This window comes from Hordeum vulgare, chromosome 2H (genome assembly GCF_904849725.1).
Source record: "Hordeum vulgare subsp. vulgare chromosome 2H, MorexV3_pseudomolecules_assembly, whole genome shotgun sequence".
NCBI lineage: Eukaryota > Viridiplantae > Streptophyta > Magnoliopsida > Poales > Poaceae > Hordeum > Hordeum vulgare.
In genome coordinates, this window is record NC_058519.1 from 662,168,288 (window position 1) to 662,186,892 (window position 18,605).

Below are 18,605 nucleotides of genomic sequence, written 5' to 3' on the forward strand. Positions count from 1 at the left end.
AGGGGGGCCTAGTTTCATTTCATCCAAATGAAACTGCAAACATCATCTGGTATCCCAACTTCAACATCACTGGCTTTGCCAAAAAGAAATAATCCCATCGGGAAAAAACTCATTTCCTCCAGCTCATGGTAGCCCGGCCGGCACATGATACATCTATATATAAAGCCCCACCCCCACCCTCTTCGTCAGATGCACAGTGTCACGGGCAGTTCAATATTGATCTTGGCGGCGGCACCACCACCAACGTGGGGGCGTGATGGACTCGCGGTTCCATGAATTGTTTTTTTTGTAAATAAATATTTTTACGGTGACAGTGGACTATACTATTCAACCAACCTATCTATACCAAACCTTTTTTTGTTACCTATCATATCACTAGTTGGTTAAATGATTTTTTATGCAGATGAATATTATCCATTCTTTGCTATAGCTATGGCAGCGACCTGTGATATTGTGTTCAATCATTTTTTTGATATGCCACCCAAAACTTATATAGAAATGACAGTGGTGAGGAGGCAGGGGCATAAGCTAGAGCTGACGACTCGTGACTAGGGTAGAAGGAGAAGAATGCAAACAAGGGGGGCTAGGTCAAGTGGAGAATTTACTACACGGGGGACACCGTTAGAGGCGGTGTGAGATCGATCTTGGTGGCGGTGGCACCACCGACGTGGGGGTGTGATGGGCGCTCAGTTTCATGAATTGTGTATTGTGTGTGTAAATGATGGTTTTTACAGTGATGGTGGACTATATATATTATTCAATGAACCTATTTACGAAACCTTTTTTTGGTTATCTATCATAGCACTAGTTGCTTAAATGATTTTTTTATGCAAATGAACATTACCCATTTATTGCGGGACGTATGACGCCAACATGTGATGTAGTATTTGATCATATATTTGATATGCCACCCAAAGGTTGTATAGAAACGACAACGCCGAGGAGGGAGGGGGGCGTAAGCTGGAGTTGACGCCACGTGAGCAGCGTAAAAGGAGATGAACGGTGAGGATGGCTAGGTCAATCAAATAATTTATTGTAAGATGGCACCGACATTTTTGACACCAACCGAAAAACTCAGATTGATCGATCTAACAACCGAGTGTTGAAATTAATTACCAAGCAACGTCCTTATTCAACACCCGCCATGTAGAGATGCTCCGGATGCGGGTCCGAAATAGCATTCCAGAAGTTCACGACCACATGAGCAACTGCACGTGCACTTCATCATTATACAATGACTACGTGTATATGCACATGTGCGTGTCTATGTTTGAATGGTACTTCCACTCGAAAAAAAACCACATTTTCATTCTGATAAAACACAGGGCCTCACACAGGCTCAAAAAATAAAAAAAGATGAAACCATGACTAAAAAGGCTCGACAAACTGCGTTACAAGTACTTGGTCATCAATCAAGAAGAAGAAAGAAAGCCCATCAGGAAAAAAGCCCTCATTTTTCATTTTAGAGAAAAAAACCCTCGTTTGCTCCGGCTCACTGTAGGCTGGGCGGCGCAGGATAGGTCTATAAATAAAGGCCGAACCCCACCATCTCTCCCTCAGACGCACCTTGTCTGTCCCAGGCCGATCCCCCTTTCGCCGTCTCGATCTTGTCGTCAGCGGCGCCGACGACGACGACGCGCGTGGGGGCGCGATGGACGCGCGTTTCCCGTACTCGCCGGCCGAGGTGGCCAAGGTCCAGCTCGTCCAGTTCGGCGTCCTCAGCCCCGATGAGATCGTAATCCCCACCCACCTCCCTCAGCGTCCGATTCGTCCTTCATCTTCTCTCTCTGATCTGATCCGCCCTCCCTGCGTGGTGCTCATGTTGGAGTTGGATCTCGTGCAGTTCCCCATCCCCGGATGGACTGTGTGGTTCTAGATTCAACTCTTTTGGTAGCGAGTTTTGATCCATCTCACGGATACAAGTTGGGCCTAATTAACGCCATCGTCATAGTTAGGGTTTTGCATCCGACGCATCTAGTAAGATTATTGTTTGGTTTTTGCTAACCTGCCGAATTCGGTAAGAGAAAGAATTCGTGCAGGGCAGAAACCTGCACTAACTTGTCAAGTTGTAACTTGCCCAAACTTGTTCGTTTTGAGTTCCAAGTTGTAGTACTAGCTAGGAGGATTGATATTAGGTCAAGTCGAAATTCACACTTGTATTGCATATACATCAAAAGTTTTGACCCAAGAATCCAACTAATTGATTTCTTAAGGCCCGTGGTGTTAATTGTGTTAACTCTGTGAGCTAGGCAGTCTACATAATTTCGTGTATTATCACTGCGCGCACTTGATTCTACAGTACTGTTGTTTAATTAATTAGGTCTTTGTTAGGTATGCAAGTTCTCTTATATACTTTATTTACATCAAAATAAGATGGATTTGACAGCACGGTGATTTATATTGGATTCAAAACAATTTGAATGACCGTCGACCGTTATTTTTTAACGGTTTAACGGTCATGTTGGCCCTTTTTGTATTGGCGGCGGCTCGATATGGAATTTTGTTCCATTTTAGGAATGAATTTGACTGAGTATTCTTGCGTTGCTTTCCTTGTGACCTGCGTGATGCTTGGGTTAAGTCTGTGAGCTAGGGATTCTGCATAGTTGTGGGTGTTACCATTACGTACGCTTGGTTTTACAGTTTGCTTTTGATTAGGTCTTTGTTCGGTATGTAAGTTCGCTTGATTGAATAAAAGTCACACTGATTTACAGGTTGCTGCTCTCTTACTTACATCTAGTAATGAGATTGATTTGACAGTACACTGATTTATCGGTTTCAAATGACCGCCGACCGTTATGTTTTGAAGTTCCGTGGACCTTTTTGTAATGGTGGCGCGCGGGTCGATTTGGAAATGTGTACCATTTTAGGAATGAATTTGACTGGGTTTCTTTTTTGTTGCTTTCCTTATTTGTAGAGACAAATGTCGGTGGTGATGATTGAGCACGCGGAGACTATGGAGAGGGGCAAGGCTAAGCCCGGGGGTCTGAGCGACCCTCGCTTGGGCACCATCGACCGGAAGCTCAAGTGCGACACATGTATGGCTGGGATGGCCGAGTGCCCAGGCCACTTTGGCCACCTCGAGCTTGCCAAGCCCATGTTCCACATCGGCTTCATCAAGACCGTGCTTTCCATAATGCGGTGCGTGTGCTTCAACTGCTCCAAGATCCTCGCGGACGAGGTACTGCATCTGCTTGACCCTTCTGTCGGTCTGGTTTCCATTTTAAGACCTGTGCATTTTACTGGTTGCTGATTGGTCAATATCTAGCCAGACAAGCTAATCATAACAATCTTACTTCTCACAATATTTTTGTTTGTCCAATTTTGAACCTCTTCTCACTCAACATGGTAATTTTGACCTATATAGAATCATTTTTGATAGGTATGATCGACCTGTAGATGCGATTGCTTTAGACTTGTTGCATCTTTGTTATGGACCTGTAGGGAAACATTCCATATTTGATAATATAATCAGCACCAAACAAATTGATAGTTTACTCAGCAATGGGCCATTTATTGCTGTGCACATTGATTTGGCATGTTACTTATCAGTGATATATATCTTGCAGGAGGATACCAAGTTCCAGCAGGCTCTGAAAATCAAGAACCCTAAAAATAGATTAAGAAGAATATACGATGCTTGCAAGAGCAAAAAGGTTTGCTCTGGGGGTGATGACCTTGAGGCTCAGGATCAGCAAGACACTGACGAGCCAGTGAAGAAAAGAGGTGGTTGTGGTGCTCAGCAGCCAAATATTACAGTTGATGGTATGAAGATGGTTGCAGAATTTAAAGCAACAAAGAAGAAAAATGATGATCAAGATCAACTCCCTGAACCAGTGGAGCGAAAGCAAATTCTCACTGCCGAGCGGGTATTTACATTATCTTTACCCAATCCAGTTGGTTCTAATTAAGAATTTTCATTTAAACACATGGATCACATCATGGTTTGTTGGGGGGCAGGTCCTTAATGTTCTCAAGCGTATAAGTGACGATGACTGTCGTTTATTGGGCCTGAACCCTGAATATGCTCGTCCGGATTGGATGATACTGCAAGTCCTCCCAATTCCTCCACCCCCTGTTAGACCATCCGTCATGATGGACACTTCCTCCAGAAGCGAGGTTAGCCCAATGCTAGTAAAATATTACAAATCTAATGGTTGCTTCAGTGGGCGCCCTTTCACTCGCTCTTTATTATCTTGTCGTTTCTTCTGTTTCTACAGGATGATTTGACTCATCAATTAGCGATGATAATTCGACATAATGAGAATTTGAGGAGGCAAGAGAGGAATGGAGCCCCAGCTCACATTATAACAGAGTTTGCTCAGCTGTTGCAGTTTCACATTGCAACATACTTTGATAATGATCTTCCTGGACAACCAAGGGTGAGTAGTCTCAGTTCCACTTTCCGTATTAACCAGTAATGGATATTTTACCCCACTCTTTTGTCCTAAAAACACTAATACATAATTTGTCCTGATTATTTTGTCTAAAATATTCAGGCCACTCAGCGTTCTGGAAGGCCTATCAAGTCAATTTGCAGCAGGCTGAAAGCAAAGGAAGGTCGGATTAGAGGAAACTTAATGGGGAAGCGTGTTGATTTCTCAGCTCGTACCGTCATCACACCAGATCCGAATATCAACATTGATCAATTGGGGGTGCCATGGAGTATTGCCTTGAATCTGACATACCCAGAAACTGTCACTCCATATAACATTGAGAGGTAAATTAATTTGCTGTCATTAAGGCACCTTCTGTAATCACTCTTCTGCATTGATATTTGATAAGTAATGTATAAATCTGATTATACCAGGTTGAAAGAGCTAGTAGAATATGGACCTCACCCTCCCCCAGGGAAGACAGGTGCGAAGTACATTATTAGGGAAGATGGTCAGAGGCTGGATCTTCGCTATGTGAAGAAAAGTAGTGATCAGCATTTGGAGCTTGGTTACAAGGTTAGTACCGATATCGTGGCATCACAAAATTTCCTTTTTTTAGCTCACCCAATTTGTGCTTGACTTCTCAGGTGGAAAGGCATCTCAATGATGGAGATTTTGTTCTTTTCAACCGGCAACCCAGTCTCCACAAAATGTCTATCATGGGACATCGCATTAAAATTATGCCCTACTCTACTTTCCGCCTGAACTTGTCTGTCACATCACCGTACAATGCAGATTTTGACGGGGATGAAATGAATATGCATGTTCCTCAGTCATTTGAGACCAGAGCTGAAGTTTTAGAGTTGATGATGGTGCCAAAATGTATTGTGTCGCCTCAAGCGAATAGACCTGTTATGGGCATTGTTCAGGACTCGCTTCTTGGGTGTCGTAAAATGACAAAAAGGGATACACTGATTGAAAAGGTTAACAATACTCTCCTTAAACACCTTCAATATTACTGGCTGTGTAGTTTTGTTGCTTACTTTTTCTGAAATTTCTCCCAGGATGTATTTATGAACATCTTAATGTGGTGGGAAGATTTTGATGGGAAGGTCCCTGCCCCTGCCATTTTGAAACCAAGGCCGATTTGGACTGGCAAACAAGTTTTCAACTTGATTATCCCCAAGTTAATTAATTTAATTAGATTTTCAGCCTGGCACGCTGAAACAGAAAATGGATTTACAACTCCTGGTGACACTGTGGTCCGGATAGAGAAGGGGGAACTTCTATCTGGTACACTTTGCAAAAAAACACTTGGGGCATCAAGTGGAAGTCTTATTCATGTTATTTGGTAAGTTATAAAAGTTGCATTGCATATATTAATACACATGTTCTCTCCTCTGCTAAATAATTTTGGTTTGACTGTGTGCAGGGAAGAGGTAGGGCCAGATGCCGCACGGAAGTTCTTGGGTCATACACAGTGGCTGGTAAACTACTGGCTTCTGCAAAATGGTTTCAGTATGGGAATTGGGGATACAATTGCAGATGCTGATACTATGGAAAAGATTAATGAGACAATCGCAAATGCTAAGGCTGAAGTGCGTGAGCTTATTAAGCAAGCGCAACGCAAGGAGTTGGAACCTGAGCCAGGACGCACGATGATGGAATCATTTGAAAATAGAGTAAATCAGGTACTGCTGAATGTCCTTGTTTGGTTCTTTCATCTGGGAAAATAGAAGTTTCTGATCATTTTCTTTTACACTTGTTTTGACATATCTGTTTCCCATGCTAGGTTCTTAACAAGGCTCGTGATGAATCTGGGAGTAGTGCTCAGAAGAGTTTGTCCGAGAGCAACAATTTGAAGGCTATGGTCACTGCAGGCTCAAAAGGCAGTTTCATTAATATTTCGCAGATGACTGCTTGTGTTGGACAGCAGAATGTTGAGGGCAAGCGGATTCCATTTGGTTTTGTTGATCGTACATTGCCCCACTTCACGAAAGATAACTACGGCCCCGAAAGCCGTGGATTTGTGGAGAACTCTTATCTTCGAGGTCTGACACCACAGGAATTTTTCTTCCATGCTATGGGTGGTAGAGAAGGTTTGATTGATACTGCTGTGAAAACTTCTGAGACTGGATATATCCAGCGGAGGCTCGTGAAGGCTATGGAGGACATCATGGTGAAATATGATGGTACCGTGAGGAACTCCCTAGGCGATGTCATTCAATTCTTGTATGGAGAAGATGGCATGGATGCTGTTTGGATCGAGTCGCAGAAACTGGACTCCCTGAAGATGAAGAAGGATGAGTTTGATAATGTATTTCGTTATGAACTGAATGATATGAACTGGAAGCCTAATTACATGTTGCCTGATCATGTTGAGGATTTGAAGACCATTCGTGAATTCAGAAATGTGTTTGAGGCAGAGCTTCAGAAATTGGAAGTTGACAGATTACAGCTTGGGCAAGAAATTACCACAACTGGGGAATGTGTATGGCCCATGCCTGTCAACCTCAAGCGGCTTATCTGGAATGCTCAGAAGACTTTCAAGATTGATTTAAGAAAACCTTCTGACATGCACCCAATGGAAATCGTTGAAGCGATCGATAAGCTGCAAGAAAGACTCAAGGTTGTCCCCGGCGATGATGCCATGAGCATTGAGGCTCAGAAGAATGCTACTTTGCTCTTCAATATCCTGCTCCGTAGCACATTTGCAAGCAAGAGGGTCTTGAAAGAATACAGGCTTACAAAGGAATCTTTTGAATGGGTCATTGGTGAGATTGAATCCAGATTCCTACAGTCTTTGGTAGCACCTGGTGAAATGATTGGATGTGTGGCCGCACAGTCGATTGGAGAACCAGCAACTCAGATGACCCTCAATACTTTCCATTATGCTGGTGTTAGTGCTAAGAATGTTACCCTTGGAGTTCCCAGGTTGAGGGAGATCATTAACGTCGCCAAGAAGATCAAGACTCCATCACTGTCTGTCTTCCTAAAGCGTGGTGTGAACAGTAGGAAAGAATCGGCTAAGAATGTCCAGTGTGCATTGGAGTACACCACGCTACGCAGCGTGACCCATGCCACAGAGATATGGTATGACCCCGATCCTATGGGAACCCTCATTCCCGAGGATGTGGACTTTGTCAGGTCATACTATGAGATGCCCGATGAGGATGTTGACCCTGATAAGATGTCTCCTTGGCTGCTGCGTATTGAGCTCAACCGCGAGATGATGGTTGATAAGAAGCTGAGCATGGCTGATATTGCGGAGAAGATCAATCATGAGTTTGACGACGACTTGTCATGCATATTCAATGACGACAACGCTGATAAGCTTATCCTTCGTGTCCGCATTGCAAATGACGAAGCTCCTCCAAAAGGAGGAGAGGCACAGGGTGAATCTGCCGAGGACGACGTCTTCCTCAAGAAGATTGAGGGCAACATGTTGACTGAGATGGCCCTTCGAGGCATTCCCGATATTAACAAGGTCTTCATCAAGAAGGGGAAGGTGAATAAATTTGATGAAAAGGAAGGTTTCAAATCAGAAGAGGAGTGGATGCTTGATACAGAAGGTGTAAACCTCTTGGCCGTCATGTGTCATGCTGACGTTGATCCTACAAGGACAACAAGTAATCATTTGATTGAAGTGATTGAGGTTCTTGGGATCGAGGCTGTCCGCAGGTCTCTCTTGGATGAGCTGAGGGTGGTGATATCTTTTGATGGGTCTTATGTTAACTACCGGCATCTGGCCATTCTCTGCGATACCATGACATACAGAGGTCACCTGATGGCTATTACCAGGCATGGCATAAATCGCAATGACACAGGGCCTCTCATGAGATGTTCTTTCGAAGAAACAGTGGATATCTTGCTTGATGCTGCTGTATATGCGGAATCTGATTACCTGAGAGGTGTCACCGAGAACATTATGCTTGGCCAGCTTGCTCCTATTGGTACAGGAGGGTGTGGGTTGTATCTGAATGACCAGATGCTGAAGCAGGCCATTGAGCTCCAACTCCCGAGTTATATTGATGGTCTGGACTATGGTGTCACACCGGCGCGTTCACCCGTGTCCGGGACGCCATACCATGATGGAGGAATGATGTCGCCATTACTGAGCCCGAATTTCCGGGCTTCTCCACTTACAGATGCTCAGTTCTCGCCGTATGTTGGTGGCATGGCGTTCTCACCCATGCCGTCAAACTACAGCCCGTCCTCTGGGGGTTACAGTCCATCTTCTCCGGTGTTCAGCCCAGGGCCAGGACACAGTTACAGCCCCACTTCTCCGTCATACAGCCCCGCATCACCCAGCTACAGCCCTGCATCACCGTCATATACGCCTGGCTCTCCTTCCTACAGTCCGACCAGTCCATCATACTCTCCGACCAGTCCATCATACTCACCCACATCTCCGAGCTACAGCCCTACATCTCCTAGCTACAGTCCGACATCTCCGAGCTACAGCCCCACTTCGCCAAGCTATAGCCCAACCTCTCCGGCATACTGCCCGACATCTCCTGCATACAGCCCGACCTCTCCAGCATACTGCCCGACATCTCCTGCATACAGCCCGTCGTCGCCATCTTATAACCCAACGTCGCCATCTTATAGTCCGACATCTCCTTCATACAGCCCGACTTCACCATCTTATAGCCCGACGTCGCCATCATACATTCCCACATCTCCTTCATACAGCCCTACATCGCCAACTTATAGTCCGACGTCGCCTTCATACAGACCAACATCGCCCTCGTACAGCCCAACGTCACCTGCATACAGCCCTACATCGCCTGGTTACAGCCCGACGTCACCGAGCTACAGCCCTACTTCACCGAGCTACAGCCCTTCTTCGGCCAAGTACAGTCCTTCACATGTCTATTCTCCAAGCAGCCCAAGGATGATGAGCCCGTACAGTCAGACTTCTCCAAACTACAGGTAATTCTGTAACTTGTCTTCATAGACTTTCTTGTGGTATTCTATTTATACATACATATTTAATATTTCTTATTCTTATCTGAAAAGTGAATAACCCTGGCATGATCATCAGTTCATGCTCGCAGCCAAATACTTGTGCTTATTTTGTGCTCACGTATTTTGTTTCTCCAGCCCGACCTCACCATCCTACTCGCCCACCTCACCTTCGTATGCGCAACCAAGCCCATCATACAGCCCGGCAAGGTGAGCCGAATTTCAATTGATCACCAACCTTGTTTCAACTTAAAGAACGCCTGTTGCTGTGATTTTACGATGGGTTTCCTAACTCAATGTCTGAGTGTTGCAGCCCAATCACTACTTCCGGAGGACCTAGCCCAGATTACACCCCAACTTCTCCAAACTACAGGTAATTAAACACATCATCAAGTTTATCTCATTGATCTGTCCGTGATGGAAGTACACCATCGGTTACCTCTTCTGACGGCATCACTTTTGAACGTGCAGCCCCACCGCAAGCTACTCCCCCACCGCACCGGGCTACTCGCCGACATCTACCGAGCCGCAAACTAGTGGCAAGGACAAGGAGACTGCTCCCTGAAGCCGCCGACTGGGAGAAAATTGCTGCTGGCCGAGGCAGAAGCACACCGCACTAGCTGCTGTTCCTGTTTCCTCGTGTGTCACCGGAACAGGCCTTGGTTTTTGCTGAGCTGCCGATAAATTTCTGCTGAACTTGAGTTGTTATGTATGATGGATGTTGCGAGTGATTCCCCGGGCCCTGGAACTGTGTTGTTGCGAATTTGCAATTGTACTTAATAATGTGTTGTTGATCGGATTGTTATGTTAATGATGTTGTTGATCGGATTGTTATGTTAATGTTTCCATTGGCACTTCTTATTTGCAGTGCTCACCTGGAGCGCTTCTTATTTTCATTGGAACTTGTCCTGCAGATTTCCTAATGTTGCTATGGCGTTTGGTAGGCCTTAGCTGCGCTTTAATGTTTTTGAGCTGCACCATGTCGTCGATCTAATGTGTAGGCTGCCTCTTGTGCTAATTTCTATCAAACCTCACAGCTGAGTAGGGATTAAGGGTTGCTGCTGTCAGGTACACATTTTTCTCTTCTAATTTTCATATTATTATGCAGTTTTCTTGCATGTTTTTCACTACCAGAATAACCTACTACGCCTACGGCTTATTCTATGCCGACGGCTTTTTGTCGGGACCGTCGGCATAGTTGGCGTTATGCCTACGGCTTTCTAAAAGCCCTCGGCATAGAAAAGCTGTAGGCATATCTACATCTACGCCGACGGCCTCCGTCGGCATAGAAAAGGCCGTCGGCCTACAGAATAGTACGCCTACGGCCATCGTCGGCGTACATAGGCCGTCGGTATAGATGTGGGGCCGGCGACGGGCCCCGGTCGGGGGGCTGACGCCGTTGAATCTATGCCGACGGCTGGATGCCTGGCCATCGGCATAGATACACAAAGCCACGTCATCGATCCGGGACGCACCGACCAACATCTATGCCGACGGCTGCCATCGGCATATCTGCCACGTCATCGATCCGCAGCGAGTCGACCACCGGCCCTGGCCGTATCTATGCCGACGGCTTTGCCGTAGGCATAGTTTTTTTTCTTTTCTTTGCACCATGTGTGTGTGTGTATATATATATATATATATATATATATATATATATATATAATTTGATTAAATTACATGTACCATGTTTAAATATAAATGTATTATTATTTTTATGAATATATATGTACTTTGTACTTTTTTCGAATACATTAATGATGTGTCGTCATTTTCTTTGAATATAGGTCCTTATATTTTATTAAAATCAAAAACAGCTCTTCCTACAGAAATATTGTGGTGGTTGCAAACGCCCTACACGCGTCTCCGGGGTGTGACCCCCCTCGCGTCCGGGGTGTGCCCCCCCTCACGAAAAGTCAAAGGCTAGAGCTCGTGTTCAATTGTTACACGGTTAGGCGGGACGGGGCCCTGGGGTAGCAGTGGGACCAGAGCGTCGCACCAGGCCCTCATACATGTCGTACGGTGTGGTGGCATGTCCGAAGAGGCGACACGCGGTGGACGAGTCCACTGGTCAAAGCCTGTCTGATGCAAGGCAAAGGCCTAGATCTACGGGTCAACGAGGTTAGGGTTAGTCCGATCGGGTGGCTGTCGGGGGTAGCTATGCCACCGAACATCGCGTCGGGTCCTCATGCATGTGTGAAACTGATGTGACATCGACAAACGCCCGTCGCGACGCTCGGGGGTGTGTCCCCCCTTCATGGACGATACTGCCGCAATCACTTTGAGGGGGGGGGGGAATAGCGGCGTCGGGTCAACATAGAGGGAACCTAGTGATGGGTTGTACTGAGACCATGTTCTTAAATGTTCCTACGGGCTGACCTATCGAAACGAGGTGGAAGAGTCCACTCGTCAAAGCCCATCCGACACAAGTCAAAGGCCTAGATCTACGGTTCAACGGGGACAGGGTTAGTCCGATCGGGTGGCTGCCGGGGGTAGCTATGCCACCAAAACATCGCTCGGGTCCTCATGCATGTGTGAAAGTGATGTGACATGCGTAGACACCCGTCGCGGCTCTCCCGTATGTGGCCCCCTTCATGTACGACAATGTCGTCGTCACTTTGAGGGGGGAAATAGCCGCGTCGGGTCGACATGGAGGGAACCTAGTGATGGGTTGGCCTGAGACCATGTTCTTACATGTTCCTGTGGACCGACCTATGGAAACGAGGTGGAAGAGTCCACTGGTCAAAGCCCGTCCGACGCAAGTCAAAGGCCTAGTTCTATGGGTCAACGGGGCTAGGGTTAGTCTGATCGGTTGGCTGTCGGGGGTAGCTATGCCACCGAAACATCGCGTCGGGTCCTTATGCATGTGTGAAAGTGATCTGACATGCGTAGACACTCGTCGCGGTGCTTCCGGATGTGTGCCCTTCATGTACGGCAATGTCGCCGTCACTTTGAGGGGGGAACGTGCGCGCGGGTCAAACCGAAGTAAAATGTATGATTTTTTTAATATAAATAATCTGTGAGTAACATGTATATTTTTAATGAAAGATCTAATAAAAAATAATTTATGAGTAACATATATGAATTTTGTTTAATAAAAGTAATTTCTTTAAAAAAACATACATAAAAATATATTAAAAAATGCAGGTAGGTACGCTGACGGTTAAGCTGTCGGCATACGCTGCCACGTCACCGATCCGGGGCATCGAGGAGGCCGTGTGGGGTCCGAAGCTATGCCGACGGCTAAGCTGTAGGCATAGCTAGCCTTATCCCCTCAGCCGTATCTGCCTTCACTCATTCGGTCATTCCACATCCATCGATCCAGCCCACACTTCCAGACCCGTGCCGCCGCCGCCTGCCCCTGCCCTCGCCCTGCCCCTGCCCTCCTCCTCCAGCCGCGCCGCCGCCGTCCCCGCCCGCGCCGCCGCCTCCCACCTGGATCCTTCCTCTTGAGGTGAGAATCACAGGGTCAACGCGAGGAATCAAAGTCTTATCCTTCCACTTCCCAGGTTTGGATTCCGTCCATGGCGTCCCAGGATCACCACCACCACCACCACCACGGCTTTATGATGATCAGCTTAGTGTTATCAGTTGACTGTTTGGGAAATGTCCTGTATCCTCTTTGTTTTGATACGAAACCTGTATCATTTTCCATAATATTATATTTACCCTTATAATCTCTTCTAAAACATGTAGGGGACTGGTGACACGACTCCTGCTTCGTCGAGTTCTTGATGATGTTCTTTAAGTTTCTACTTGTGTTCATTAGATGATGTTCTTGAGATAATGATGATATCTGTTGTAATATTGAACTTTATGTGATATTTGTGAGATGATGATGTTGAACTTTATGTGATATTTGTGAGATGATGTTGTTCAACTTTATGTGAGATGATGATGATGTTGGACTTTATGATGATCTTAGTGTGATGTCATATTTGCTGTCATATTATTGTGTTGATTTTGAATGAAATGGTCAAAATAGGAAATATATAAAAAAACAGAGTGTAACTATGCCTACAGCTTTGCTGTTGGCATAGATATGGCCAAGTAGCCAGTTGTTGCCACGTGGCACATCTGTGCCGACGGCTAGACCGTCGGCGTATAGGTATGCCACCAGTAGCCGACACGTGGCGCATCTATGCCTACGGCCTAGCTGTCGGCATATATTTACGATCTGTGTCGACGGCATTGCCGTAGGCATGTATGAGCCACGTGTCGTTACGAAGGACGGCCGGCGCAGGACATCTACAATCTATGCCGACGGCCTGGCTCTAGGCATAGATGCGCCACGCGTCACTCCGCTGGACGGTAGGTGGAGTAACGGCGCCGTTAGAAACCGTTTCATGAAAAAATATGCCGAGGGTCAAACTACGCCGACGGCTGTACGAAAGCCGTAGGCATAGATACCTATGCCGACAGCTTTTCTATGCCGACGGCCGTGGCATCTACGCTGACGTGTTCTATGGCGACGGGGATATGCCGACGGCTGCCGTCGGCATAGAGCTATGCCGACGGTAGGAGGGCTATGCCGACGGCATCTGGCTGTAGGCATAGTTGAAAATTCTAGTAGTGTTTGTTTCCCAGTCCTTTAATTTGTTCTGATCTGATAAGCATAATTGTAATGCTTACTTGTCTGTTGATAGAAGTGCTTATCCGTGTGAATTTGTAGTAGCTGTTTGCTTACTTCTCTGTTGCTAGAATTATGCATACGACATGGGAAGACATGTCTTCAATAAAGGACCTGTGATCGTGTGGAGCGACGCTCACACACAACAACGTAAGGCAAGTTTATTCATACATTTATTTACTCAATAGATAGACTAGTCCTCGAGATTATTTATCAGTAATCACATGCACACGTACAGGCATGCATCGATCGAGGACTCATACGTTTAGATGGTAGTATATATGTTGTTACTCCGTTACTCGCTGAATCAAAAGCCCCTCGACGAAGGGCCTCTGGTTGTAGCAGTCGAGGTTGCCCCCGTAGCCGACGTCAAGGATGTTGCAGTAGCGCTGGTAGAAGCCGATCCGGTCGGCAACACGGCTGTCCGCCCCCCTGCCGCACTCGAGCCCGCCGTTGATGATGTTGGTGATGACGCCATAGCCGGGCACCCTCCCCGCCGCGTTGTCTGCGGCCGTCGGCGTCCATTGGCCCGTGATCACGGCGTGAGAGGACGGCTTGTTGGCCTGCGGCGTCATCCAGAACCATAGTGCCGTCCTGAAGGACACGGTGGCATCCGTGGCCACCAGGTCCGGGTTGTTGAGCAGGTCCACGCCGATGGCGCGCCCGGCAGGGCCGTAGTTGTAGTTCCATGAGAGCATGATGGGGCCGCGGCCGTAGTACTGCCTGCCTTGCACGCACGGCCACTGGGAGGATGGCTGGCAGTAGTCGGGCGGCGAGCCCAGCTCCCGCCTGTAGCAGTAGCCCCAGGAGTAGGGGCCGTCAGGCGCAGTGGCCCAACCGCCGGTGGTCTCATGGGAGGTCTGCCCGAAGAAGGCCGCCACCTCCTGCTTCCGCGTCTCGGTGCTCCCCGTGGTGCCGAAGGCCGGGAACGTGGCGGCGGCGGCCAGGAATGCGTCGTACGTGTAGAACCCGGCGGCATCTTGGCATCGGTCGCGGTGGAGGAGGAACTGCTCGAAGAGGTCCCTGGAGATGATGGACGACACGCCCCCGCCGGGGCTGGGGCCGGGAGGGGTGGGGCCGCAGCCGCTGCACTGGCTCTGGCAGCCGGCGCCGCAGTAGTCGGAGGTGCTGCCGCAGTAACCGAAGCGGCTGCAGCAGAGGCAGTTCGGGCACGTCGCGCCGCCGGCCTGCGAGCCACACTGCTGTGCGCGGACCACCATGGCCATGGCGAGCGCCGCCGACAGGACGATGGCCACCACCACACTCGGGCCTCTCATTCTCAGTGTAGGCACGGTCTGGTTGATCTCGATGCCTATTGCCTCATGGATTATGGCGCCAATTTATAGACCTTATTTGGTGGAGAGAAGCCGTCCTGTGATTGTATGCAAGATCAACTCTGTGTGTGTGTGGAAAATCGGAGGAGAAAGGTGTGGTTTGAATTCTGAATGTGACATGCCACAATTTTTGTTTTGCAAGAATGTGACATGACACAAATTACCCTTATCATCTTCATTACTACAGGATCATGTGACATGTCTTCTCTCATAAATTGTTGAAATTGACCCAACATTCATCGATCAACGACAGAAAATTAGCCTGCATGTTGTCCTGTTCCCAAAAGATATACTGATCTGCTCAAACTTGTTGTTTTGTACTAATAAAATATGAGATTGGCCTAGAAATTAACCTTAAGATTAGCTTGTACTAATATAATATGTTCTCCAACTTTGTGATGTGTACTATAGTTACTACACCAGGGTCATAGATAGCCCGGCGCATAGTGCATATTACGGTGGACTTATTTTCTTGCCGGCCCTCCCAATTTTGTGCCGAATACCCATTACCACTCCATATTTTTAGTCCAATAACACAAACCATCTATAAAATGGTTATTTGATGGGAGACTAGAGACTCTCAGAATCAACAGAGTCGTATTACTATTTTCCTCCATTAATGCGAGTGGCATCATCCAGAAGACATGTCACTTGCTCTTTTGATAAGACATTGAGGTCGAAATAAAGGAAGAAAGAGATCCTGGTTGTATGTACTTCCTCTGTCTCAGTTTACAAGTCCGGTACATGTACCTAGGTGGTAACCATAGAGGCATGTTTACTCAGAAGTTTAAGATCATTGACATTTCTGTCCACACAAGCACTTAAATGACTAAGCATACGAGCATTCTGTTCCAATTGTCTGCTAACATAATCATTAAAACTCTGTTGTTTGGCAACAAAGTTATCAAATTCATCCAAGCATAAGCTAGCAGGTTTATCAAAAGGAATATCACTCTCATCAAACCTACGCAGAGAATTTACTTCTACTACCTATATCGGGTTATCGAGACCATGGATCTCTTTGATATGTGGTAGATTTTTGACATCTTCAGATTTAATGCCTTTCTCTCGCATAGATTTCTTGGCTTTTTGCATATCTTCAGGACTGAGGAATAGAATACCTCTTTTCTTCGGAGTTGGCTTAGGAGGTGGTTCGGGAATAGTCCAAGCATTCTCATTGCACAAGATGTTATTCAATAGAATCTCAGCTTGTTTTACAGTTCGTTCCCTAAATAATAATAATAATAATAATAATTAGAAACTTTAGATGTTCTTTTGTTTTACAAGTCCGGTACATGTACCTAGGTCGTCAATTTGACCAATTAAATGAGAGACATATATAACAAAAAAATAATAATTAGAAACTTTAGATGTTCTATTTTCTATTGACATATTTTTTATGCTAAATAATATATTTTATATAAGTCAAATTGATAATCTAGATACACGTGCATGCCTTCTAAACTGTAACGGAGGAAGTATGTACATGAACCAATAAATTTTGCACATGCTATGAGGTATAAATAGAGAGCAGATAATATTTTCATTGGTTGTTGTCATAGACAATTTACGAACACAATAACTCATAAACTACTCCCTCCATACCGGTGTATCAGGCTGGCCATAGTGGGGAGTAACATGTAGTAGTATCATGCATATGATACTATTGTATGATACTATCTTTATAGTGCATAATATTATAAACTAGTATCATAGGTGATCTTATTTATTGCCATGCATGACACAAAGTAGCATTGCATTTAACATAATACGGTATCTACCTATGTTACTCTAACCTTCTCTTTCTTTTTTAATTTTCTGCCACATCAACATGTTTGCTATTTCCGAGTATATGTTACTAGCTAAGATACCACCAATATGGCTAGCCTAAGTCATCTTACATTGTGCACCGCGATCAAGATGAAGAGGAAAACGGAAGAAATTAATGTTCCTTTGCTAATTACCACCATTGCATGCGATGAACTAACCACTTCATGTTGTGTTAGGTAGTCTTAAGTCATTAAAAACATAAATGCCCCACATATTTTATTGGTTGATTCCTTTATTCATGTCAAAAAACAAAAAATGAGATTAGGGTTAATGCACCGTGTCTAAGTATTTTAGAATTATTTACTTTTCCTAAGATGACTTATGCACTGAGAGAGGGGAAGTATTAAATATGCTCTTAGAAATACACAAACTAATAAATGTTGCAATAAAAGAATGACGTTCAGTAGGAGGATATCAAAAATATAAAAGAATATAACACAAAACACAACCTTTTTATTTCTAGTCACCTATCACACTTAAAATATTTTCCTGACGATCAAACGAACATCCTTCCAGGAGTGAACTACTTCAAGAAAACATTCTTTTTTTTTCTTGCAAAGACCAATTATCAAACCTACTAGTCTCTTTTCATATTTGTAACACAAAAGATACACTAGTGGGGACGGGGCCTTTAGCCCCGGCCCGTAAGGAGCTTTAGTCCCGGTTCACCAACCGAGACTAAAGAGGCGGGACTAAAGGCCTAACCTTTAGTCCCGGCCCTGTTACAAGCCGGGACTAAAGGTGCTCCACGTGGGCGCCTCGTAGCGCCCCAGGGGCAGACCCTTTAGTCCCGGCTCGTTACACGGACCGGGACTAAAGAGTTTCAGATTTTGCTTATTTTTTGTTTTTTTCTGAATGAAATTATTTTTGGGTTTTAGGGTTTTAGGGTTTAGGTGTTCCGGAGATTAACGTGATGCCTCGTTTGGTGTTCGGGAATTAGTTTTCATATAATTTAAATAGAAATAATTATGCATATATATATACGATTAACTTATCTTACAAGCGAGCATATATATACAATTATATGCAGATCTGAATTATCGGGACTAGAGCCCGTCTATTCGATTACATGGACGAACATCAGTAATGGCCCCTAGCTACACTAAATCGTCCTTTGTCATCTATAGCTTCCGTCCTCAGAAAGATCGCAAGCTCCTCTGCAACAGCAATTGCGCGTTGCTCTGGTAGGACCTTCGTCCTCATGGCCGTGTACTATATAAGAAGAGGAGGTGAATATGAATATCAATCATGATAACAAAGAATGATGGTTAAAAATAGAGGTGTGAATGTTCATTGCTTACGTCGAATCTGTGATCCTTGTGCTCAGAGGTAAACGTGCGAATGGTCTCGCAAACATAGTATCCGCATAGATGCGTTCCCCGTGGCTGCTGGTCGCACATTACGAGAATAGAATATATATAATCAAAATAATAATCTAGCATCATAAATGTATTGAAAATAGAAGTATAT

The 18,605-nt window shown here is 45.6% G+C and overlaps 2 protein-coding genes across 2 annotated transcripts; one reads left to right on the forward strand and one right to left on the reverse strand.

The window, feature by feature from the left end:
- Window positions 1-1,605: 1,605 nt before the first annotated feature.
- Window positions 1,606-10,202, forward strand: LOC123428554 (DNA-directed RNA polymerase II subunit RPB1-like). The gene is made up of 14 exons (XM_045112775.1): window positions 1,606-1,735; window positions 2,915-3,178; window positions 3,567-3,866; window positions 3,958-4,116; window positions 4,218-4,379; window positions 4,497-4,717; window positions 4,808-4,949; window positions 5,021-5,356; window positions 5,438-5,724; window positions 5,806-6,064; window positions 6,166-9,308; window positions 9,480-9,551; window positions 9,655-9,714; window positions 9,813-10,202. Exons 1-14 carry the CDS (start codon window positions 1,652-1,654, stop codon window positions 9,904-9,906), a joined length of 5,583 nt encoding a protein of 1,860 aa, XP_044968710.1. The 5' UTR covers window positions 1,606-1,651; the 3' UTR covers window positions 9,907-10,202.
- Window positions 10,203-14,072: 3,870 nt separating this feature from the next.
- On the reverse strand, window positions 14,073-15,280 carry LOC123431363 (basic endochitinase A-like). Its single transcript, XM_045115173.1, has one exon. It carries the CDS (start codon window positions 15,246-15,248, stop codon window positions 14,259-14,261), a length of 990 nt encoding a protein of 329 aa, XP_044971108.1. The 5' UTR covers window positions 15,249-15,280; the 3' UTR covers window positions 14,073-14,258.
- Between the last annotated feature and the right edge of the window lie 3,325 nt (window positions 15,281-18,605).

Bases quoted from the DNA above. Each gene is read 5' to 3' on its own strand.
- LOC123428554 (XM_045112775.1), top strand. From the start codon at position 1,652: ATGGACGCGCGTTTCCCGTACTCGCCGGCCGAGGTGGCCAAGGTCCAG. The intron at 4,950-5,020 runs GTTAGTACCGAT...TTGACTTCTCAG, and splicing joins ATTTGGAGCTTGGTTACAAG to GTGGAAAGGCATCTCAATGA. The intron at 9,715-9,812 runs GTAATTAAACAC...TTGAACGTGCAG, and splicing joins CCAACTTCTCCAAACTACAG to CCCCACCGCAAGCTACTCCC.
- LOC123431363 (XM_045115173.1), bottom strand. From the start codon at position 15,248: ATGAGAGGCCCGAGTGTGGTGGTGGCCATCGTCCTGTCGGCGGCGCTC.